This window comes from Rhinoraja longicauda, chromosome 4 (assembly GCF_053455715.1).
Source record: "Rhinoraja longicauda isolate Sanriku21f chromosome 4, sRhiLon1.1, whole genome shotgun sequence".
NCBI classification, from domain to species: Eukaryota; Metazoa; Chordata; class Chondrichthyes; order Rajiformes; family Arhynchobatidae; genus Rhinoraja; species Rhinoraja longicauda.
In genome coordinates, this window is record NC_135956.1 from 10,765,429 (window position 1) to 10,789,740 (window position 24,312).

The following is a 24,312-nucleotide window of genomic DNA, read 5'->3' on the forward strand; positions in this document are numbered from 1 at the left end:
GGAGAGGAGAGGAGAGGAGAGGAGAGGAGAGGAGAGGAGAGGAGAGGAGAGGAGAGGAGAGGAGAGGAGAGGAGAGGAGAGGAGAGGAGAGGAGAGGAGAGGAGAGGAGAAAGACGGTTCATGGGAACTGCTCCAGTACATCGATCGCGCGGGCCGACTGGAGTTTGAATAATGGCGCCAAAGATGGCGGCGCTCGCATGTGTAATATTTGTGCAAGTGTAGTATGTGCACGTGTGATATCTGCAAAAAGATTTCCACTGTGCAGTTGCATATGTGACAAATAAAGCACCATTGACTATAGACAATAGACAATAGGTGCAGGAGGAGGCCATTCGGCCCTTCGAGCCAGCACCGCCATTCAATGTGATCATGGCTGATCATTCTCAATCAGTACCCCGTTCCTGCCTTCTCCCCATACCCCCTCACTCCGCTATCCTTAAGAGCTCTATTGACTTATTAAGAATAAGGGGTAGGCCATTTAGAACGGAGATGAGGAAAACCTTTTTCACCCAGAGAGTCGTGAATCTGTGGAATTCTCTGCCTCAGAGGGCAGTGGAGGCCAATTCACTGGATGCTTTCAAGAGAGTTAGGTGCAGTTCTTAAGGATAGCGGAGTCAAGGGATATGGGGAGAAGGCAGGATACTGATTGTGGATGATCAGCCATGATCACAGCGAGTGGCGGTGCTGGGGCAAAGGGCCGAATGGCCTCCTCCTGCACCTATTGTCTATTGACGATCGATTATCTAGTGCATTTAGTACTGGACAGGTTTTTGTGTGTCACCTCCAGTACGATGTATTCGCTCGTGTCCTTGGACGTTAGGGTGAAGAGGGAGGCGTTGGTGCCGCGGGTACGGAACATCAGCTGCACCTGGGTCCTGCGGGCACTCAGCGCCCCCTTCTGCTGGTACTGAATGACGCTGTCCTTCCCAAATGACCATTCAGGCAGAGCTGCGGGTGAAACAGAAGGATGGCAAGCCATGAAACATTCAGCAGGACAACACAAGACAAAGAATTGAACGTAAAAGCCTTTTCAAAAGTTCATAGGTTTTCGGCCCATCAAGACTGTGGATGGCACGGTGGCGCAGCGGTAGAGTTGCTGCCTAACAGCGAACGCAGCGCCGGAGACCCAGGTTCGATCCCGACTACGGGTGCTGTCTGTACGGAGTTTGCACGTTCTCCCCGTGACCTGCGTGGGTTTTCTCCGAGTTCTTCGGTTTCCTCCCACACTTCAAAGACGTACAGGTTTGTAGGTTAATTGGCTTGGTAAATGTTTTTTTAAAAATCCCCTTAGTGGGTATTGGATAGTGTTAATGTGCGGGGATCGCTGGTCGGCGCGGACCCGGTGGGCCAAAAGGGCCTGTTTCCACGTTGTATCTCTAAACTAAACGTAAATGTAAAATGTAAAATGTAAAAATTGTCCCTAGTGGGTGTAGGATAGTGTTAATGTACGGGGATCACTGGGCGGCACGGACTTGGAGGGCCGAAAAGGCCTGTTTCCGGCTGTATGTATATGATATGATATGATATGATAAACTAAAGGGGAAGATACAGGGTGCAGAATATAGTTCTCAGCATTGTAGCGCACCGGTTCCACAGACAAAGTCCAATGCCCGCAAGAGAGGTGAATCAGACAGTACACCAGCTTATGGAAGGACTGTACAGAGGCCTAATAACAGAGAGGAAAATTAATTTTCTCCTCTTGTCCCCTGAAAAATGGAGCACTCTTGTATTGAGTGGATGTGGAAAGGATGTTTCCACTAGTGGGAGAGTCCAGGACTAGAGGTCATAGCCTTAAAGGGGATGAGAAGGAATTTCTTTAGTCTGAGGGTGGTGACTCTGTGGAATTCTTTGCTACTCCGTCTACACCATTCAATCAAGAATGGAGTTTGTACGTTCTCCCCGTGACCTGCGTGGGTTTTCTCCGAGATCTTCGGTTTCCTCCCACACTCCAAAGACCTTCAGGTATGTAGGTTAATTGGCTGGGCAAATGTAAAAAATTGTCCCTAGTGTGTGTAGGATAGTGTTAATGTGCGAGGATCGCTGGGCAGCGCGGACCCGGTGGGCCGAAGGGCCTGTATCTCTAAATCTAAATCTAAGAATCAAGAATCTATCTATCTCTGCCTTAAAAATATCCATTGACGGCCTCCACAGCTGTGAAGGCAAAGTCAATGGATATTTTTTAAGGCAGAGATAGATTCTTGATCAGTGCGGGTGTCAGAGGTTATGGGGGGAAGGCAGGAGAATGGGGTTAGGAGGGAGAGATAGATCAGCCATGATTGAATGGCGGAGAGGACGATGGGCCGAATGGCCTAATTCTGCTCCTGTTCCATATGACCTCATGACAATTCCCTTTCTGCGGCCGTTACCTTTCTCACACTTGTATCCGGTGTAGCCAGGTCTGCAGTCACAGCTGAACGATCCCCATTCTCCTAAACACTTTCCATGGATACCACAGGAATACGTCCCGGCGCTGTGACACACCTCGTCAGTCGCTGCGCAGCCTGGGCCGCTGTCGAGGGACTCCGCGGGACTCCCCAGGTCATACACCTGGCACCAGGGACAAACCGCCAGTCAGTTATCTGCCCACAAACATCATCCAGTTACAAACACATTTACACCTCTATGGTTTGACACGTGTACCGAGGAATCAAGGGATATGGGTAGAAAGCGGGAACGGGCTGCTGATTTTGGATGACCAGCCATGATCATATGAAATGGCGGAGTACAGGCTCGAAGGGCCGAATGGCCTACTCTAGCGTCTACTTTCTATGTTTCTAAAAGTGATGAAATGTGAAGGGCAGCACGGTGGCGCAGCGGGAGAGTTGCTGCCCTACAGCGCCAGATATCCGGGTCCAATCCTGACTACGGGTGCTGTCTGTACGGAGTTCGTACATTCTCCCCGTCACCCACGTGGGTTTTCTCATGGAGTTCCAGTTTCCTCCCACGCTCCAATGACGTCCAGGTTTGTAGGCTAATTGGCTTTGGCAAAATTGTAAATTGTCCCTAGTGAGTGTAGGATAGTGTCAGTGTGCGGGGATCGCTGGTCGGTGCGGACTCAGTGGGCCAAAGGGCCTGTTTCTGCACTGTATCTCTAAACTAAACTAAACAAAGGGGCTAGTCATTCGGGACAGGGACGACAATATTTTTCTTCATCCAGAGAATGAGTAATCTTTGGAATTTGCTGCTTTACCCAACAATGGAGGCACGACAAAGACAGAGAGAGAGAGAGATAGCTTTACAGATATTAATAAAAGTAAGGGATATGGGGTTGATGCTGAAAGTTTAGGTTTAGGTTTATTATTGTCACGTGTACAGTGAAAATCTTTGTTTTGCATGCTATCCAAACAGATCAGATAATACTATACCAAAATACAATCTCATCACAAGTACAATAGGTAGAGCAAAGCAAAGATGCAGAATATAGTTTAGTTTAGAAATACTGAGAGGAAACAGCCCATCAAGTCTACTCCGCCATTCAATCATGGCTGGTCTATCTCTCCCTCCTAACCCCATTCTCCTGCCTTCTCCCCATAACCCCTGACACCCGTACTAATCAAGGATCTGTCAATCTCCACCTTAAAAATATCCATTGATTTGGCCTCCACAGCCTTCTGTGGCAGCAACACCACTGTGTTTGAATAATGATTATCAACCCAAAACGTTAACTCTGTTTCTCTCTCCACAGATGCTGCCTGACCCGCCGAATCTTTTCAACACTTACCTTGCTATCGACGTTTAGGTTCCTTACACAGCCCGTGAACCCTGTGTAGTCCAGTTGGTCATTAAGATGTGGTCGTAACTTCTTAATTCCGCCCAGCTGAAGTGGTTGCTGAACATTTAAAAACCTGACAGAAATGAAAGAACAGCTCAAAACCATTCTCCACAAACACGAACAATATGTGCACGGTGGAACTGCAGACGATGGTTTACACCGAAGATAGTCACAAAAAGCTGGAGTAACAGTGGGACAGGCAGCATCTCTGGAGAGAAGGGACGGGTGACGTTTCGGGTCGAGACCCTTCGTCAGACTGAGAGTCAGGGGAGAGATAGAATAGAGACATGGAAGGGTAAGGTGTGAAAACAACAGCTCAAAGCAGACGATGGTCAAGGAAATGTAGAATGGTTCATTGTTGGCTGAGGGGAAGGTGACAATGAGGCGTACAAGGAGCAAACTTTAATCAGGAAGACAGTGAAACTAGTTGGAGACCTAAGTTTGGGGATGGTCGGAGAGAGAGGGAAAGAAAGGGTTACTTGAAGGTAAGAGAAATTAATATTCATACCGCTGGGTTGTAAGCATGAACAATATGATCCCTTCGATGGTGGGGAAGTCATTACTTGTGATGGACCGGGCAGTGTTCTGAATGGCCTAATTCTGCTCTTATATCTAATGTTCTTATCGTCTTATCGAGTGATACGGTGTGGAAACAGGTCCTTCGGCCCAACTTGTCCACACTGGCCAACATGTCCCATCTACACGTCCCACCTGCCTGCGTTTGGCTCATACCCCTCCAAACGTGTCCTATCCATGTACCTGCCGTGGAACTCTGACATTGAATTGTACAAGGAATCATTAAAAAGTGACTGAATGTACGATCCAGGGGTGGTTACTAACCTAAACACAGAACATGTAGTGTAAGAAAATAACAGCAGGTCAGGCAGAATCTCAGGAGAGAATGAATGGGTGACGTTTCGGGTCGAGACCCTTCTTCAGACACAGAACATGGTGCGGCACGGTGGCGCAGCGGTAGAATTGCTGCCTTACAACGCCAGGGACCCGGGTTCAATCCTGACCACAGGTGCTGCCTGTACGGAGTTTGTAGGCTCCCCCTGTGACCTTGTGGGTGCTTCTCCGGGTACTTCGGTTTTCTCTCACATCCCAAAGATGTGCAGGTTTGGAGGTTAATCAGCTTCTGTAAATTGTCCCTGGCGTGGTGTGCAGGATAGAACTAGTGTACGGGTGATCAATGGCATGGACTCAGTGGGCCGAGGGACCTGTTTCCTTGCTGTATCTTAGTTTCGTTTAGTTTAGTTTAGAGATACAGCGTGGAAATGGAGTCTGCGCCGACCAGCGATCCCCGCACACCAACACTATCCTACACGCAATAGGAACAATTTTACATTTACACCACGCCGATTAACCTACAAGCCTGTACGTCTGTGGAGTGTGGGGGGAAAACTGAAGATCTCGGAGAAAACACACGCAGGTCACGGGGAGAACGTACAAACTCCGTACAGACAAGCACCCATAGTCAGGATCGAACCCGGGTCTCTGGCGCTGTAAGGCTGCAACTCTACTGCTGCGCCACCGTGCCACCCTATCTCTAAACTAAACATATACATTATACATTAAAATACTTTTTACCTTGCTTCCCCAGGCGTTTCCCCTGAAATTTCACACACATTGCGGTCCATTTCTGATGATCCTCTGCCTGTGCCTTCTTTCTCATTCACAACAGCACTGTTGCACTGGTCAAGGATCAAACTCACTCTCTGTAATTAAATGAAGATTTATTTCAACACCATCGTACTGCATAATACATAGTATGCCTATGAATTCAATTAACCAGTGCACTAAACCATTGTAATAACAAGGAACTGTGGATGCTGGTACATATCAAAGTTAGACACAAAGTGCTGGACTGACTCAGCGGGGTCAGGCAGCATCTCTGAAGAACATGGGTTCGGGCGGGACCCTCCTTCAGACAGATTCTAGGGGGGGGGGGGGGGGGGAGGAAAGAAACTGGAATAGAGAAGGGGCAAGTCAGAACGTGGCCGGTAATAGGTGAACACAGGCAAGGGGGTTATTCGATCAGCAGATTTTTGGACAAAGGGCACAGAGGTGCTAGTGGAATCAAGGGGTATGGGGAGAAGGCAGGTACAGGTTACTGATTGTAGATGATCAGCCATGATCACAATGAATGGCGGTGCTGGCTTGAACGGCCAAATGGCCTCCTCCTGCACCTATTTTCAATGTCTCTGTCTCTGTCTATGTGAAGAGATGGGTGTGAGCTCGAGAAGAGTTGTGAATTGTTAAGCTCAGGGATTGTAAAGTTACGAATTCCGTACGCATTGTACGTGGAAGGGGAGGGGGGAAAACTGGTGTGTTTCGAGGGAGTGGGGGGGAGGAGGACACTGATATGAAGTTTCAAGGTGGGGAGGAGGGGAAGGTGTCTAGAAATATCAAAACATTGGATTTGTCTTTTAGTCCTGGAGTATTGTGTGCAATTTTGGTCTCCTAATTTGCGGAAGGGCATTATTACTATTGAGGGAGTGCAGCGTAGGTTCACCAGGTTAATTCCCGGGTTGGCGGGACTGACATATGATGAAAGAATGGGTCGACTGGGCTTGTATTCACCGGAATTTCAAAGGATGGGAGGGAATCTTATAGAAACATGTAAAATCCTTAAAGGACTGGACGGGCTAGATGCAGGAAAATGTTCCTGATGTTGGGGGAGTCCAGAACCAGGATTCACAGTTTAAGAATAAAGGGTAGGCCATTTAGGACTGAGATGAGAAAGAACTTTTTCACCCAGAGAGTTGTGAATCTGTGGAATTCTCTGCCACAGAAGGCAGTGGAGGCCAATTCACTGGATGTTTTCACGTGAGAGTTAGATTTAGCTCTTAGGGCTAAAGGAATCAAGGGATTTGGGGAAAAAGCAGGAACGGGGCACTGATTTTAGATGATCAGCCATGGTCATATTGAACGGCGTTGCTGGCTTGTAGGGCCGAATGGCCTACTCCTGCATCTATTTTCTATGTTTCTTTGTCAATATGACGTGAGAATTATCTGGTAGCCAAGTGGAGACGCAAGGTACTGCAGATGCTAGAATCAGGAGCAAAACCCAAAGTGCTGGAGGAATTCAGTGGGTCAGGCAGCATCTGGAGAGGGAATGGAAAAACTTTTCCAAATATTCAGAAGATTACATTTGTGCAATGCGCCCTCACCTAATCAAGATTAAAATATAAAATTAATTGATTTTTTTAAGTGTATTTTTGATATCTTCTCAGATTCAACAATGTAGTACTATTTTCAGGAATAATGAGGATGTTGCCATGACTTGAGGGGCCTGAGCTTTTGGAAGAGGTTGGGCAAGCTAGGAGTTCATTCTGTGGAGTGCAGGAGGAAGAGGGGTGATTTTATGGAGATGTATAAGATCATGAGGGGAATAGATGGAATAGCCATGGTAGGGAAATCAAGAACCAGAGGACATAGGTTTAAGGTGAGAGGGGAAAGATTTAATAGGAATCCGAGGGTCATCTTTTTCACACAGAGGGTGGTGGGTGTAAGGAAAGAGCTGCCAGAGGAGGTAGTTGAGGCAGGTATTCTAACAGCATTTAAAAGACAATTGGACAGGTACATGGACAGGAAGTGTTTAGAGGATAGACACAAAATGCTGGAGTAGCTCAGCGGGACAGGCAGCATCTCTGGAGTCATACAACACAGAAACAGTCCCTTCTGCCCAACCCAACCATGCCGACCAACATGCCCCACCGAGATGAGACCCTTCTCTATAAAGATTTAGAGGGATATGGGCCAAATGCAGGCAGGTGGGACTAGTGTAGATGGGGCATGTTGGTCGGCACGGTCGGGTTGGGCAGAAGTGCCTGTTTCTGTGTTGTACGACTCCATGACTCCAATTACCATCTTATTTAAGTAAACAATGCAAGTCATTCATGCAATCAGTCGGGTACTGACACATATTCTGCTCTTCCAGATATCAGCACGTTCACACATACCTTCCCATCGCTCATTATGTCCAACCTGTGCCAATGTCGGTCGGCAACAAAGACACCGGGCGGCAGCTGGAGATGAAGCGATCCTGTCCCGTGATTAATGCTGAGAGAGGGAACTCCATTCCTCAACTCTGTGGGGAAAACAGGATGATTAGAACACAAGTTTTACGAGTAGAACTATCCCGACGTTTACGAAACAGTTAGACGGATACATGGATAGGACAGGTTTGGAGGGATATGGACCAAGTGCGGGCAGTGGTCAGTGGGACTAGTGCAGCTGGGACATGTTTGTCGGCGCGGGCAAGTTAGGCTGAAGGGCCTGTTTCCACGCAGTGTCACTCTATGACTCTATGTCAAGTGAGCAGATATCCCAATACATCAGCAGCTGAAAATAACTTAGTGCGGCATGGTGGCGCAGCGGTAGAGTTGCTGCCTTGCAGCGCCAGAGACCCAGGTTCGATCCTGACTACGGATGCTGTCTGTACAGAGCTTGCACGTTCTCTATGTGACTGCATGGCGTTTCTCCGGGTGCTCCGGTTTCCTCCCACACTCCAAAGACGTACAGGTTTGTAGGTTAATTGGCTTTGGTAAAATTCTAAATTGACCCGAGTGTGTGCAGGATAGTATTAGTGTGCGGGGATCGCTGGTCGGTGCGGACTTGGTGGGCGGAAGGGCCTGTTTCCACGTTATATCTCTGAACTAAACCGAAAATGAAAAGAAGCTGAAAAGAACATACTGATGGCCGAAGGTCATAAATTATTTATGGGGAGGCATTCAGATTATAACACAAGGACATACGTCGGAACTGTGGCACAGTAGTAGAGTTGCTGCCTTACAGCGCTAGAGACCCAGGTTCCATCCTGACTAAGGGGTGCTGTGTGTATGGAGTTGGTACGTTCTCCCTGTGACTGTGTGGGTTTTCCCCGGGTGCTCAGGTTTCCTCCCACACTCCAAAGACATACAGGTTTGTAGGTTAATTGACTTCTGTAAATTGTAAATTGTCCTTAGTGTGCAGGATAGTGCGGGCGTACGAAAACAGGTCCTTCGGCCAACCGAACCCTCTTCGACCAACAATCACCCCTTACATTAGCACTACCCTATTTTAGGGACAATTTACAAATTTTAACAAAGCCAATTATCCTACAGGTTGAGCAAACTGGAGCACCTGGAGAAAACCCATGCAGCCACAGGGAGGATGTGCAAACTCTGTACAGACAGCACCCGTAGTCAGGATCGAACCCGGATCTCTGACTCTTTAAAGCAGCAACTCTACCACTGCGCCACTAGTCCCACCTGACCATATTATCAGTTGGCCCATATCCCTCTAAACCTTGTGTAGAAAGGAACTACAGATGATGATATATACCGAAGATGGACACAAAGTGCTGGAATAACTCAGCAAGTCAGGCAGCATCTCTGGAGAAAAAGAATGGGTGAAGTTTCGGGTCGGATCCCTTCTTCAGACTTCTCCAATCCTTTTTCCCCAGAGCTGCTGCCTGACCCGCTGAGTTACTCCAGGTCTTTGTGTCTTATCTTCCCTCTACACCTTTCCTGTCCATGTACCTGTCCAAATATCTGAATTTTGCAAGACGGTAAAAAAGAAAAAAGTCTGTACTAGAAACAACATTTAATTCAAAAAACTGCAAGAAAATTCACAAAAGTGCGAGATATTTGTACCTAACGCAATGAAGTCTTCGGGTTCTCCAGAACGGAGGTGTGAGAGTGGGCCATTGTAAAGTAGAAGCCCATCAGCAGTTTCAGTGAGGAATTCCAGGGAAATCAAACTCTTAAAGCAAACCTTGATGGGAGGAAACCATGCGTAACCATGTCCTTTAAATGTGTATCGTGTCTGCTGGCATTCCGGTCCGTCAAACATTGGACTGCACTGACACCTGTTTGTACACAGAAGGACGGGATTAATACTTGCATAATCAAAGGGTGGCACGGTGGCGCAGCGGTAGAGCTGTTGTCTTACAGCGCCAGAGACCCGGGTTCCATCCTGACTACCGGTGCTTGTTTGTACAGAGCTTGCACGTTCTCTTACCAACACACACCTCCAGATCCAGGAACAGTTTCTTCCCAGCTGTTATCAGGCAACTGAATCATCCTACCACAACCAGAGAGCGGTTCTGAATTACTACCTACCTAGTTGGTGATCCTCCGGACTATCCTTGATTGGACTTTGCTGGCTTTAACTTGCACTAAACGCTATTCTCCTTATCATGTATCTGTACACTGTGAATGGCTCGATTATAATCCTGCATTGTCTTTCTGCTGACTGGATAGCAAGCAACAAAAAGCTTTTCAATGTACCTCGTGACAATAAACTAAACTGAACCAAACTAGATCGGGAAAAAATAACCATAGAAGCATAGAAAATAGGTGGAGGAGGCCATTTGGCCCTTCGAGCCAGCACCGCCATTCATTGTGAACATGGCTGATCATCCACAATCAGTACCCCGTGCCTGCCTTCTCCCCATACCCCTTGATTCCGCTAGCCCCTAGAGCTCTATCTAACTCTCTCTTAAATTCATCCAGTGAATTGGCCTCCACTGCCTTCCATGGGAAGTGAAACTTAACATGGAATAGACAATAGACAATAGGTGCAGGGGTAGGCCATTCAGCACCGAGCCAGCACCGCCATTCAATGTGATCATGGCTGATCATTCACAATCAGTATCTCGTTCCTGCCTTCTCCCCATACCCCCTGACTCTGCTATCAATAGGAGCTCTATCTAGCTCTCTCTTGAAAGCTCTCTCTTGGGACCTGTCAATTAAGTGGCGTAAGCGTAACTTGTGGGCTGACTCACCTGTAACCCCAGTCAACATCTACACAAGTGCCTCCATTGAGGCACGGGTTCATGGGATAGGAGGAGCAGGAGTACCGCCGGCCTTCGCGGGCTGAGCAAACGCACTGAGCGCTGGTGGAGGTTGTTATGGAGACCAGGGCAACCTCTCCACCGTTCAGCACGGTGGGAGCTGGGCTGAAGCCGGTGCTGCTCATACATCCCGTCGCCGTCTCGCAGGCCGCATTCACACACTCGTCCACACCGACCTGCGAGATGCTCACGTTCAAGGTGAATTCCAGCTGCAAGGAGATAAAAATGCCTACATTACGCACTTACATTCAGTCTGCCTTCACCAACGCCATCTCCCGGTTGCCCAACATTTTAACTCTCCCTCCCATTCCCACACTGACCTTTCTGTCCTGGACCTCCTCCATTGTCTGAATGAGGCCCAATTAGGGTTGCCAACTGTCCCGTATTAGCCGGGACATCCCATATATTGGGCTAATTCGGTTTGTCTCCCTTGTCCGCTATTAGGACCGGGGGCCGCTGTAGGCCCGGACAGTGTAGGCCCAGAGGCCCGGGCGCCGCCTAATGGAGGTTGTATAGCAACCCGCCTCCCAGCCCGGGCGGCCGCCATTGATGGAGCGGGAGCACGTGGCCGCTAGCTGGGTGAGGTCACATGGGGCGCGGGGCGGTGACGTCGCCTTTTGTCCCTTATTTGGGAGTTGGCAACCCTAGGCCCAATGCAAATTGGAGGAACAGCACCTCATATTTCGCTTGGGCAGCTTACAACCCAAGAAGGGAGCAAAGCAGAACAGTGCGAACTATAGGCCGGTTAGTCTGACGTCGGTGGGTGGTAGGATTTTAGAGTCCATTATAAAGGATGAGGTCGCGGAGTACTTAGAAGTTCATGATAAAATAGGCCGAAGTCAGCATGGCTTTGTGAAGGGCAATTTTGCCTGACGAATCTGCTGGCATTCTTTGAGAACGTAAATAGTAGGACAGCCAAAGGAGAGTCAGTGGACGTTGTTTACCTAGATTTTCAGATAGCGTTTGATAAGGTGCCCCTCCCATTCCCACACTGATCTTTCTGTCCTGGGCCTCCTCCACTCCCCCCCCCCCCCCCCCCCCAGCTCTATCTTGCAGTCTGAAGAAGGGCCCTGATCCGAAACATCACCTATTCCTTTTCTCCAGAGATGCTGCCTGACCCGCTGAGTTACTCCAGCACTTTGTATCTATCTTCGGTATAAACCAGCATCTGCAGTTCCTTCCTATGCATTTACGTAACTTATTTTGTAAAATTATATGCCCTCATGAATTAAAAAGGGCCGATAATCAACAAATATGGTAAGTTACCACTCAGCGAAACACAAAGTGCTCAAGAAACTCAGCAGCATCATCTGGCGAGGTAGACACAAAATGCAGGAGTAACTCAGTGGGACAGGCAGCATCTCTGAATAGAAGGAATGGATGACATTTCGGGTCGAGACCCTTCTTTAGACTGAGTCAGGGGAGAGGGAGACAAAGAGACGTGGAAGGGCAAGGCGTGAAAATGAAGGATTAAAGGGGACGAAGCTCATGGAAAATGTAGAATAGATCATTGTTAACTTGGGGAAGGTGGCAACAGGTCATACAAAGATATAATTTAATCAGGAGGACAGTCAGACTGGTCGGAAAACTAGGATAGGGGTGGGATGGAGAGAGCATCTGTGGAGGGAATAGACAGATGACATTTCGGGTCGGGACCTTCATCAAACTATCTGTAGAAGGGCAAGGGCGGAGAATGCTGAAATATAGGTCACCGTGTTATTTCTATCAGAGAGACCTGACAGAAAGATATAAAATTATGAAAAGCATAGAGAAGGTATACAACTTGAACTTCTATTTCCAAGGGTGGAAATGTCAAAGAGTAGGAGGCATAGCTTTAAGTTGAGAGGTGGAAAGTTTAACGGAGATGAGCGGGGCAAGATTTTTTATGAGGAAAGGTACATGGATAGGGTAGGTGTAGAGAGATATGGGTCAATCACAGGCAGGTGGGATCAGCATAGATGGGGCGTCTTGGTTGGCACGGTGTGGATGAGGCACGTTGGTCGGCATGGGCAAGTTGGGTCGAAAGGCCTGTTTTCACGCTGTACGATTCTATCAGTTCAGTTTAGTTTATTGTCACGTGTACCGAGGTACAGTGAAAGGCTTTGGTTGCTTGCAAACCAGTCAGCGGAAAGACAATACATGATTACAATCGAGCCGTTTACAGTGTACAGACACATGATAAGGGAATAACCTTTAGTGCAAGTTAAAGCTAGTAATGTGGCGGCTCCCGAGGGTCGGGCCATACCACTCACGACCCCTCGGCACGGGAATGGGTCGAGCCAAGGAGGCGGACTTCGGCCGGGAGTATAAAGGTCAAGGACCGCATGACTCTCATTCCCTTTTGGAGTTCCAGAGATACAGTAAACACGCCTTCGTTAACCTTGCCTACTTGTCGTTATTTTGGCCTACTGGCCCACTACATTGGTGACCTCGACGTGATTCGAACACGCAGCCTTCTGCCAGGGGGTGGTGGAGGAGGCAGATACGATAGTGGCATTGAAGAGGCTTTTATACAGGCACAAGGATATGCAGGGAATGGTGGTATATGGATCACGGCAGGCAGTGGAGATTCGTTTATTGAGGCATTATTATCTGAATTGATAGGGGCGGATGGCACAGAGGAGTGGTGGTAGAGCTACTGTCTTACAGCGCCAGTCACCCAGGTTTGATCCTGACTAAGGGTGTTGTTTGTACGGAGTTTGTACGTTTTCCCCTTGACCTGTGTGGGTTTTCCCCGAGATCTTCGGTTTCCCCTGGTATAGATGGGAAATTGTCCTTTGTGTGCGTGGGATAGCGTTAATGTGCGGGGATCGCAGGTCGGCGTGGACACAGTGGGCCAAAGTGTCTGTTTCTACGCTGTGTCTCTAAACTAAACTAATCTAAACTAAAAGCCATCGTGGGCCAAAGTCCCTATTCCTCTGCTTTTCTGTTCTATGTGCTAACTACAAAGAAGAGCTAAGGAGCTTGATTTCAATCTAATAGTTCCCATACTTTCTTTGCATGTCTTGAAAGAATCCTTCCTATTGAGATGTATTAGAGATGACTTTGCTTGCTTTCTTGCACCCCCTAGTGGCCAGTGCACTAACTGTCACTCCCTTTATCCCGTATTTGTACACTGTGGACGGCTTGATTGTAATCATGTACAGTCTTTCCTCTGTAGTATAAGAAGATAACTGCAGATGCTGGTACAAATCGAAGGTTTTTATTCACAAAATGCTGGAGTAACTCAGCAGGTCAGGCAACATCTCGGGAGAGAAGGAATGGGTGACGTTTCGGGTCGAGACCCTTCTTCAGACTGATCAGCCTTTCCTCTGACTGGATCATATCATATATCATATATATACAGCCGGAAACAGGCCTTTTCGGCCCACCAAGTCCGTGCCGCCCAGTGATCCCCGCACGCAACAAGAAAGCTTTTCACTATACCTCGGTACACGTGACAATAATAAACTAATCTAAAGGGCGCAGAGGTAGAGTTGCTGCCTTACAGCTCTTGCAGCGCCAGAGACCCGGGTTCGATCACGACTTCAGGTGCTGTCTGTACGGAATTTGTACGTTCTCCCCGTGACCGTGTGGGTTTTCTCCGAGACCTTCAGTTTCCTCCCACACTAGGATGGTTCACTTGTTTAGTTTAGTTTGGTTTAGTTTATTGTCACATGTACCAAGGTACCGTGATATCTTTCGTTACGTGCTATCCAGTCAGTGGAAAGACAATACATGACCACAATCGAGCCATTTACAATGGCCTGATAACAGCTGGGAAGAAACTGTCCCTGAATCTGGAGGTGTGCGTTTTCACACTTCTGTACCTTTGGGAGAGGGGAGAAGAGGGAGTGGCCAGGGCGAGACTCGTCCTTGATTGTGCTGCTGGCCTTGCCGAGGCAGTAGTGAGGTGTAAATGGAGTCAATGGAAGTGGAGGTTGGTTTGTGTGATGATCTGGGCTGCGTCCACAATTCACTGCGATTTCTTGCGGTCTTAGATGGAGCTGTTCCCAAACCAAGGTAGAAATGGAGGAACAAATGGCAGGGTGAGGTACAAATGTAGTCCATGGAAGTGGAGGCTAGTTCGTGTGATGGTCTGAGCTGCGTCCTCAATTTGCTTAACTTCCTAAACTCTGAGAGGAGCTCACCTCGGCTCTGAAAGCTGCCACGTTGCCGTTGATCTTCTCCGCCTTGAGAAATGGAGACCCTTGTGCCACAAACCAGACATCTACTTCTCCCACACGACCAGCGACATTCACAACACTGAAAATATCAACATAGTCTAGTTGTGCCGGAATAATCTCTGCTAACATCCTTCTTAATTTGGTGTATTTACTTTCTTCGGTGGCAGGCTTGGAGATAAACTCTTCAGCTGTGGTTCCTGTATAATATATTAAAAATATACATTTCCATCAAAGGATAGCCACAATATGTGCCACAATATGAATCATTCTCAGCTCTACGTTTTATGGCGCTGGAAACTTGTCCAGTAATAAATACCAATTAGAGTCATAGAGTGATACAGTGTGGAAACGGGCCCTTCAGCCCAACTTGCCCACAGTGGCCAATATGTCCCAGCTACACCAGTCTCACCTGCTCGCGTTTGGCCCAGATCCTCTAAACATGTCCTATCCACGTACCTGTCCAACTGTTAAGCATTGGGATAGTCGCTGCCTCAGCTAACTCCTCTGGCAGCTCGTTCCATACACCCACCACCCTTTGTGTGAAAAAGTTACCCCTCAGATTCCTATTACATCTTTTCCCCCTCACCTTAAACTTATGTCCTCTGGTCCTTGATTCACCTACTCTGGGCAAGAGATTTTGTGCATCTATCCGATCTATTCCTCTCGTGATTTTGTACACCTCTCATCCTCCTGCATCCTCCCCTCACCCCTCATCCTCATCCTCCTGCATGCCAAGGAATAGAGACCCAGCCTTCTCAACCTCTCCCGATAGCTCAGACCGTCTAGTCCTGGCAACGTCCTCATAAATCTTCGCTGTACCCTTTCCAGCTTGACAACATTGTCTTTTGTATTTCTTGAGGATCAGGTTGCATTGGGAGTATTGTGTTCAGTTTTGGCCACCCTGCCAGAGGACGGATGTCATTAAGCTGAAAAGAGTGCAGAGAAGATTTACGAGTCTGCGCCGACCAGTGAACATGGTGGCACAGCGGTAGAGTTGCTGCCTTACAGCGCTTGCAGCGCCAGAGACCCGGGTTCGATCCTGATTACAGGTGCTGTCTGTACGGAGTTTGTACGTTCTCCCCGTGACCGCGTGGGTTTTCTCCGAGATCTTCGATTTTCTCCCACAATCCAAAGACGTGCAGGTTTGTAGGTTAATTGGCTTGTGTTTGTGTACATGGTATAAATGTAAATTGTCCATAGTGTGTGTAGGATAGTGTTAATGTGTGGGGATTGCTGGTTGGTGCGAACTCGGTGGGCAGAAGGGCCTGTTTCTGCTCTTTATCTCTAAACTAAACTTAACCTGGTACACTAGCACTATCCTACACACTAGGCACAATTTACAATTTTCTTTTCTTTTACCTAAGCCAATTAACCTACAAACCCATACGCTTTTGGAGTGTGGGAGGAAACCAGAGCACACGGAGAAACCCCACAAGGTCACAGGGAGAAAGTACAAACTCAGAACAGACAGCACCCGTAGTCAGGATCGAACCAGAGCCTCTGGTGCTGTGAGGCAGCAACTCTACCGCTGCGCCACCGTGCCGCACTAATGAATGAACTAGTCTAACATAGATTGGCAATTGTGACATTTAGCTGATTATGATGTTTAAAAATGGCATGGCCTGGATTGTAATAGCTACCATGATTTTTTAAAAAAATTCATTCAAATTAAAACTTAAAATCTTCAAATTTTCAGCCATGCAGCACAGATGCAGTGCCTTCAGCCCATGTTGAATTTAAGTTTATTATTGTCACGTGCACTGAGGTACATTCTGTACGGAGTTTGTACGTTCTCCCTGTGACCACGTGGGTTTTCTCCGGGTGCTCCTGTTTAGACAATAGACAATAGACAATAGGTGCAGGAGGAGGTCTCCACACTGTATCACTCCATGACTCCATGCAAACTCTGCACAGTTCAATTTTCAGTTCAGTTTAGTTTATTGTCTCTAGTACTGAGGTACAGTGAAAAGCTTTTGTTGCGTGCTATCCAGTCAGCAGAAAGACAATAGACAATAGGTGCGGGAGTAGGCCATTCGGCCCTTTGAGCCAGCACTGCCATTCAATGTGATCATGGCTGATCATTCTCAATCAGTACCCCGTTCCTGCCTTCTCCCCATACCCCCTGACTCCGCTATCCTTAAGAGCTCTATCTAGCTCTCTCTTGAAAGCATTCAGAGAATTGGCCTCCACTGCCTTCTGAGGCAGAGAATTCCACAGATTCACAACTCTCTGACTGAAAAAAAAATTCCTCATCTCAGTTCTAAATGGCCTACCCTTTATTCTTAAACTGTGGCCCCTTGTTCTGGACTCCTCCAACATTGGGAACATGTTTCCTGCCTCTAACGTGTCCAACCCCTTAATAATCTTATACGTTTCGATAAGATCTCCTCTCATCCTTCTAAATTCCAGTGTATACAAGCCATTCTTCCCAAAGATGCTGGAATCTCGACTAAAACACAAAATGCTCCAAATATGTACAGGTTTCTAGGTTAACTGGCTTCTGTAAAAAAATTCGCTAGTGTGTAGGATAGTGTTGGTGCATGGAGGGGGGGTGACTGCTGGTCAGCATGGACTCGGTGGGCTGAAGGGCCTGTTATGTTGGCATTCATAGCAAGAGGATTTGAGTTTAGGAGCAGGGAGGTTCTGCTGCAGTTGTACAGGGCCTTGGTGAGACCGCACCTGGAGTATTGTGTACAGTTTTGGTCTCCTAACCTGAGGAAAGACGTTCTTGCCTTAGAGGGAGTACAGAGAAGGTTCACCAGATTAATCCCTGGGATGGCGGGACTTGCATATGAGGAAAGACTGGATAGACTGGGCTTGTACTCGCTGGAATTTAGAAGACTGAGGGGGGATCTTATAGAAACATATAAAATTCTTAAGGGGTTGGAGAGGCTAGATGCGGGAAGATTGTTCCCGATGTTGGGGGAGTCCAGAACCAGGGGTCACAGCTTAAGGATAAGGGGGAAGTCTTTTAGGACCGAGATGAGAAAACATTTCTTCACACAGAGAGTGGTGAGTATGTGGAATTCTCTGCCACAGAAGGTAGTTGAGGCCAGTTCATTGGCTATATTTAAGAGGGATTTAGATGTGGCCCTTTTTGCTAAAGGGATCAGGGGGTATGGAGAGAAGGCAGGTACAGGCTACTGAGCTGGATGATCAGCCATGATCATATTGAATGGCGGTGCAGGCTCGAAGGGCCGAATGGCCTACTCCTGCACCTATTTTCTATGTTTCTATGTTTCTATGTTTCTACGCCATATCTCCAAAGCCTAAAGTCTGCAGTATTTTCACGTTGTTAAGAAACGTGTAGAAAATTATGTTAACGTTCCATAAACATCTTTGTGATAAGTAAATGGTTAAATGCTCACCATTCAGTCTGAGGGAACCAGCTGTATATACGGCACCTTCCTCCAGATCTTTGACAACTACCTTCACTGTTGAAATGACATCGGGCCAAATGCCATCTGCAACTCTGACCTCAAAGCCATAAACTCCAGAGGGCGTGCCTTCAATAATACTCAGGACACCAGAATCTTCATTGAGGGCAAAATATCTGAAACAAACGTGCATAATCGAGTAATTAATAAAAAAGAATTGAGCACCATGCATTCTGCTTCATAACCCTTGGCGTTATGATGGAACCCAATCTACGGAGCAACGGTAGAAGCTGGTTAGGGTCCTTGGAGACATGTCAAACATTAGAAATACAGAGCGGGAACAGGCCGTTCGGCCCACAGAGTCCGCGCTGACCAGCGATAATCCTGTCCGCAAACACAATTCTGGACACTGGAGACAATTTACAATTTTTACCGAAGCCAATTAGCCCACAAACTTGTACGTCATTGGAGAGTGGGAGGAAACCGGAGCTCCCGGGGAAAACCCACGCGGGTCACGGGGAGAACGTACAAACTCCGTACAGACAGCACCCGTAGACAGGATCGAACCCGTGTCTCCGATGCTGTAAGGCACCGCTGAATTGGAAAAGGCTTCAAAGCAGCCTGGAGCACAGTGACCTCCGTCAGGATGTTGCACGGCAGTCTAAAGATAAGGTGAGCTAAGATATATTTGAAAGATCAAAAGAGGGCATAAATGTATCAGTGACACATTCCCATATCAACAGTGTGAAGTCACACTGCAAACTATCAGCACACACAGATAACAATAGACAATAGACAATAGGTGCAGGAGGAGGCCATTCGGCCCTTCGAGCCAGCACCGCCATTCAATGTGATCATGGCTGATCATTCTCAATCAGTACCCCGTTCCTGCCTTCTCCCCATACCCCCTGACTCCGCTATCCTTAAGAGCTCTATCTAGCTCTCTCTTGAATGCATTCAGAGAATTGGCCTCCATTGCCTTCTGAGGCAGAGAATTCCACAGATTCACAACTCTCTGACTGAAAAAGTTTTTCCTCATCTCAGTTCTAAATGGCCTACCCCTTATTCTTAAACTGTGGCCCCTTGTTCTGGACTCCCCCAACATTGGGAACATGTTTCCTGCCTCTAACGTGTCCAACCCCTTAATAATCTTATACGTTTCGATAAGATAACATAACGGATTTCTGTGTTAACGGATCTTGCAATGCATTTTCTTTCTAGCAGCATGTTCCCTTCTGCTCTCCGACATACGCTAGACTGCCTTACCTTGGAGGTGTTCCGATAAACCTGTACTTTTTATCATCCCAGTCATCCAGATCCGGGGCTCGTACCTTCCCCAACTCGGTCGTAGCAAGTCGACCTAAAATGAAAGCAACACATCACAGTGTGTAGGAAGGAACAGCAGATGCTGGTTTAAACCGTAGACATAAAATGCCGAAGTAACTCAGCGGGACAGGCAGCATCTCTGGAGAGAAGGGATGGGTGACGTTTTGGATCGAGACCCTTCTTCAAACTGAGAGTCAGGGGAGAGGGAGGTACAGAGCTTTCTGCTAAGTGGAGAAATACTCAGATTTCAGAATGCTTGAAAGAATGCACAGCAATTTGATTTTAAATATACCGTCTGGAAGCCACTCAGACAATACTCAGGCATGCATGTCTTCATTGGAGACATTAGATGAGATAGTTAATTATTTAAAATTCCCATATGCATTCTGAGGAATCCAAGATTAGAATTCACATTAACTCTTTAGAGTGAATTAATAAATGTAACTCCAGACATAATTTCATGAACAGAGTATAGTTTGAGGCTGTACAAACATACTTCCATTATTCAACTTAATTATTGATTGAAAACCAATGGGAACCCAAGTGTAAATTCAACAAAATGGCTAAAAACACGGTCATGATCATGACTGCGGGTACAGTCTGTACGGAGTTTGTACGTTCTCCCCGTGACCGCGTGGGTTTTCTCCGGGTACTCTGGTTTCCTCCCACACTCCAAAGACTTGCAGGTTTATAGGCTAATTGGCTTGGTAAATTGTCAAGGACTCGGTGGGCCGAAGGGCATGTTTCCACTCTGCATCTCTAAACTAAACTGACCATAAATAGTTTAGAGATACAGTGTGGAAACATGTCCTTTGGCCTAGCGAGTCTGTGCCGACTAACGATCCCTGTACACTAGCACTGTCCAACATTCTAGGGAACATTTACAGTTTTTACCAAAGCTGATTAACCTACAAACCTGTACCTCTTTGGAGTGTGGGAGGAAACCAGAGATCCCAGAAAAAAACCCACGCAGGTCACGGGGAGAACGTACAAACTCCGTACAGACAGCACCCGTAGCCGGGATTGAACCCGGGTCTCTGGCGCTGTGAGGCAGCAACTCTACCGCTGTGCCACCGTGCCGCCCGTAGGGGAGTGGTAGAATCAGAGGGGTAATGCCATGAGGGGAGGGGATGGGGTGGTTAGTGAAGGAAAATAGCTCACAGTGAAAACAAATGAGGCGCCACCTTTTTAGCATTTATCTATTAACCTCACGGATCGAGACCCTTCTTCAGACTGAGAGTCAGAGGAGAGGGAGATACAGAGATAATGAAGCGTAAGGTGTGAAAACGAGACATTAAAGGGGGTGGAAGTGTTGTATCTCCTGCAGTTGCATCCATCCCTCCTCCTTCCCAGTTCTACGACCAGTCTGACTGTCCCCAGTTACATTTTCTCCCTGTTTGCTGTGTTGTTACCTTCTCCTAGCTAGCAATGATCTATTCTACATTTTCCTTGACCTTCACCCCCTTTGATGTCTCGTTTTCACGCTTTACATTTCCTTATCTCTGTGTCTCCATTTCCCCCGACTCTCAGTCTGGAGAAAGGTCTCAACCCAAAATGTCGCCCATTGCTGCTATCCAGAGATGCTGCCTGCCCCGCTGAGTTACACCAGCATTTTGTGTCTATCTTCAATACAGCAGTGTTCATTGATCAATTGTAATGTGCATCATTAATGTCTAACATCGGCAAACATTGTACAGCTTTAGTTTAGTTTAGTTTAGAGATACAGCACGGAAACAGGCCCTTCTGCCCGCCAAGTCCGCAACGATTAGCTATCCCCGCACACTAACGCTATCCTACACACATTGGAGACAATTTAAATTCATACCAAGCCAATCAATCTACAAACCTGGGTGTCTTTGGAGTGTGGGAGGAAACCGATCTTAGCGAAAACCCACGCGGGTCACGGGTAGAACGTACAAACTCCGTACAGGCACCCGTAGTTGGGATCGATCTCGCGCCTCTGACGCTGTAAGGCAGCAACTCTACCGCTGCGCCACCGTGCCGTCCTCCACCAACCTTCCGGCAACTGATGGTCTGGCACCCACTGCTTCCAAGATGGCGCCCAACCCAGGCAAAACTGTTTGGGTGCTAGCCACAGAAGCAGATCTACAATCACATATTACAATTGCTCCACACTCTTAAACCTCTACTCCTATATCACACCAAAAGTTATTCCCTTATCAGGTGTCTGTACACTGTGAATGGCTCGATTGTAATCATGTATTGTCTTTCCGCTGACTGGATAGCACACAACAGAATCTTTTCACTGTACCTCGGTACACGTGACAATAAACGAAACTAAACTAATCTAAAAGAATGATGAGAGCATTGTGTGTAGCGCATGGTATTTTGGGGTGCGTGCCTCCATCCTGAAAGAGTTAATTGTTTACTTTGTTAATTTTTAATGTTTTATTTACATTTCTAACAGTCCTTGGAGACATGGGAGAGTTATAATTCATGTGATAGGAGCAGAATTAAGCAATTCAGCCCATCATGTCTATTCCACCATTCAATCATGGCTGATCCATCTCTCCCTCCTAACCCCATTCTCCTGCCTTCCCCCCCCCCCCCCCATAACCCCTGCCACCCGTACTAAACAAGTCTATCTATCTCTGCCTTAAAAATATCCATTGACGGCCTCCACAGCCTTCTGTGGCAAAGAATTCCACGGATTCACCACCCTCTGACAAGAAATTCCTCCTCATCTCTTTCCTGAAGGAATGTCCTTTAACTCTGAGGCTGTGACCTCTGGTCCTAGACTCTCCCACTAGTGGAAACATCCTCTCCACACCCACTCCATCCAAGTCTTCCATTATTCTGTATGTTTCAATGAGGTCCCCCCTCGTCCTTCTAAACTCCAGCGAGTACAGGCCCAGTGCTGTCAAACGCTCATCATACGTTAACCCACTCATTCCTGGAATCATTCTCCTCTGGACCCTCTCCAGAGCCAGCACATCCTTTCTCTGATATGGTGCCAAAAACTGCTCACAATATTCCAAATGAGGCCTGACCAGCGCCTTATAGAGCCTCAGCATTACACCCCTGTTTATGTATCTATGTGACTAGGTCACGTCAAACTCAAGTGCACCAGGTAGAGCATTGGGGAAGGTACAGAGTGCAGATTACCAGTGGAGAACACCATACCATTGTAACTGTAGACCTGAAATTCCATGCAGCCAGCTGAGTGGGGGTGATCGTTGACGTCTCCAATGGTGATGGTTAAGGTGCTTGTGGAACTCATTGGTGGGGACCCGCTGTCACTGATCTTGACCGGCAGGTAGAAGACCTTTTGGTCTTCCCTGTCGAACACGCGGAGCGCCGTCAGCCCCGCGGTGCCGTTGCCGTGATCCTTCAACGCGAAGCCGGTGGAACTGCCGCGGTGGGCCAAGAGCGTGAAGGAGAAGGGGGCGCCGTTCATCGGGCTGTCCTTGTCCCGGGCGTAAATCAGGGCCGAGGACTCGTTCAACCGCACAGCCTGGGGCGGGGGCACATTCTCCCAAACAATCGGGGCGTACGCCACCTCAAACTCCGGTCCATTGTCGTTGACGTCGTGCACGACTAAAAGGACGGTGGCGCTCCCAGTGAGAGCCGGGGTTCCCCGGTCGATGGCCAGCACCACCAGCTGGTATTGCGACGTTGACTCGTGATCCAGACCACCGGCCACCGTAACCCAGCCGTCTCCGTCCACGGCGAACTGCCCCAGCGCGTCCGAATCGTTGGCGAACGTGTACGAGAACTGGCCGTTCTGGGCAGAATCCTCGTCCGAGGCCGTTACCCGGACAACTCTCGTCCCAACGAAGACATCTTCCAGCAGCGGCTCAGCTTCGTAAAGCTGCGGGCGGAACACCGGTGGATGGTCGTTGTAGTCCTCAACATCAATGACGCACGTGGCCACGCTGAAGAAGTCCGGGTCTTCTACTTTGACAGTTAAGTTGAACCTCCTCTCGTTAGATTTCTCGTAGTTGAGCCCTTTCTTCAACCTGATGACGCCGTGCTTCTCGACTTGATCGGTCTCGATGAGAAATTTGTGTTCGTCGTCGCCGCCCACGATGCTGAAGGTCACCCGGGCATTGTCCCCCTCGTCCCCGTCCGTCGCCGACAGGACAAGGACGTCGGTGTTCACCCGGGTGTTTTCCGAGATCTTTGCCGCGAAGAGGTCCTGGGTGAAAACCGGGGCGTGGTCGTTCACGTCGGTGACCAAAATGGTGGCCGTCCCTGTTCCCGCCAACCCGCCTCCATCTAGAGCTTCCACCACCACCAGGTACGTGTCTTCTTTCTCTCGGTCCAGAGAACCCAACACGGTGTAGACCGTGCCGGTCAGCGCGTTGATGGAAAACAAGTTGAGATTGATTCTGTTGCGAACGTTCTGGATTATTCTGTACGTCAGGACGGCGTTCCCCCCGGTCTTGGGGTCATCCAGATCCGTCGCCGCCATCTCCATGACGGAAGTGTCCGCCGGGGAATTTTCCGGAACGTGTCCCACGAAGCAGCCTTCCGCCGCGCACAGGAAGGAGGGCCTGTTGTCGTTCACATCCCGCACCTCGACGATCACGTCGGAGAAACCCGTGAGGCCGTCGCCGCCTTCGTCGGTGGCGAGGACCAAGAAGCGCCACACGGATCGCTCCTCGCGGTCCAAACTCTTCCTCGTGTAGATCCTGCCGGTGAGCTCGTCGATGGCGAACTCGCTGTTCGCCCCTTGTCCGTGCAGGGAGTATCGCAAGGCGCTCTGATCCGCCTCTTGGTCCGGGTCCGTCGCTGAAACCTGAAGAAGATGGGGCGAGAAAAAAAAGCTGTGTTGGGGCGGTTATGGTTGGCGCAGAGGTAGAGTTG

The 24,312-nt window shown here is 48.3% G+C and overlaps 1 protein-coding gene across 1 annotated transcript in view; it reads right to left on the reverse strand.

Annotated features, from left to right (window-relative positions):
* The window catches only part of LOC144592993 (neural-cadherin), a 151,491-nt gene that overhangs the window by 12,026 nt on the left and 115,153 nt on the right, over window positions 1-24,312 (reverse strand). The window contains exons 19-29 of the mRNA XM_078398408.1: window positions 22,627-24,244; window positions 19,423-19,516; window positions 18,148-18,332; window positions 14,744-14,976; window positions 10,545-10,822; window positions 9,412-9,626; window positions 7,738-7,865; window positions 5,363-5,490; window positions 3,722-3,845; window positions 2,367-2,547; window positions 782-948 (exon numbers count right to left, since the gene is read on the reverse strand). Of these exons, the coding sequence (XP_078254534.1) occupies window positions 782-948; window positions 2,367-2,547; window positions 3,722-3,845; window positions 5,363-5,490; window positions 7,738-7,865; window positions 9,412-9,626; window positions 10,545-10,822; window positions 14,744-14,976; window positions 18,148-18,332; window positions 19,423-19,516; window positions 22,627-24,244 (3,351 nt within the window). The remainder of the gene's footprint in view (window positions 1-781; window positions 949-2,366; window positions 2,548-3,721; window positions 3,846-5,362; window positions 5,491-7,737; window positions 7,866-9,411; window positions 9,627-10,544; window positions 10,823-14,743; window positions 14,977-18,147; window positions 18,333-19,422; window positions 19,517-22,626; window positions 24,245-24,312) is intronic.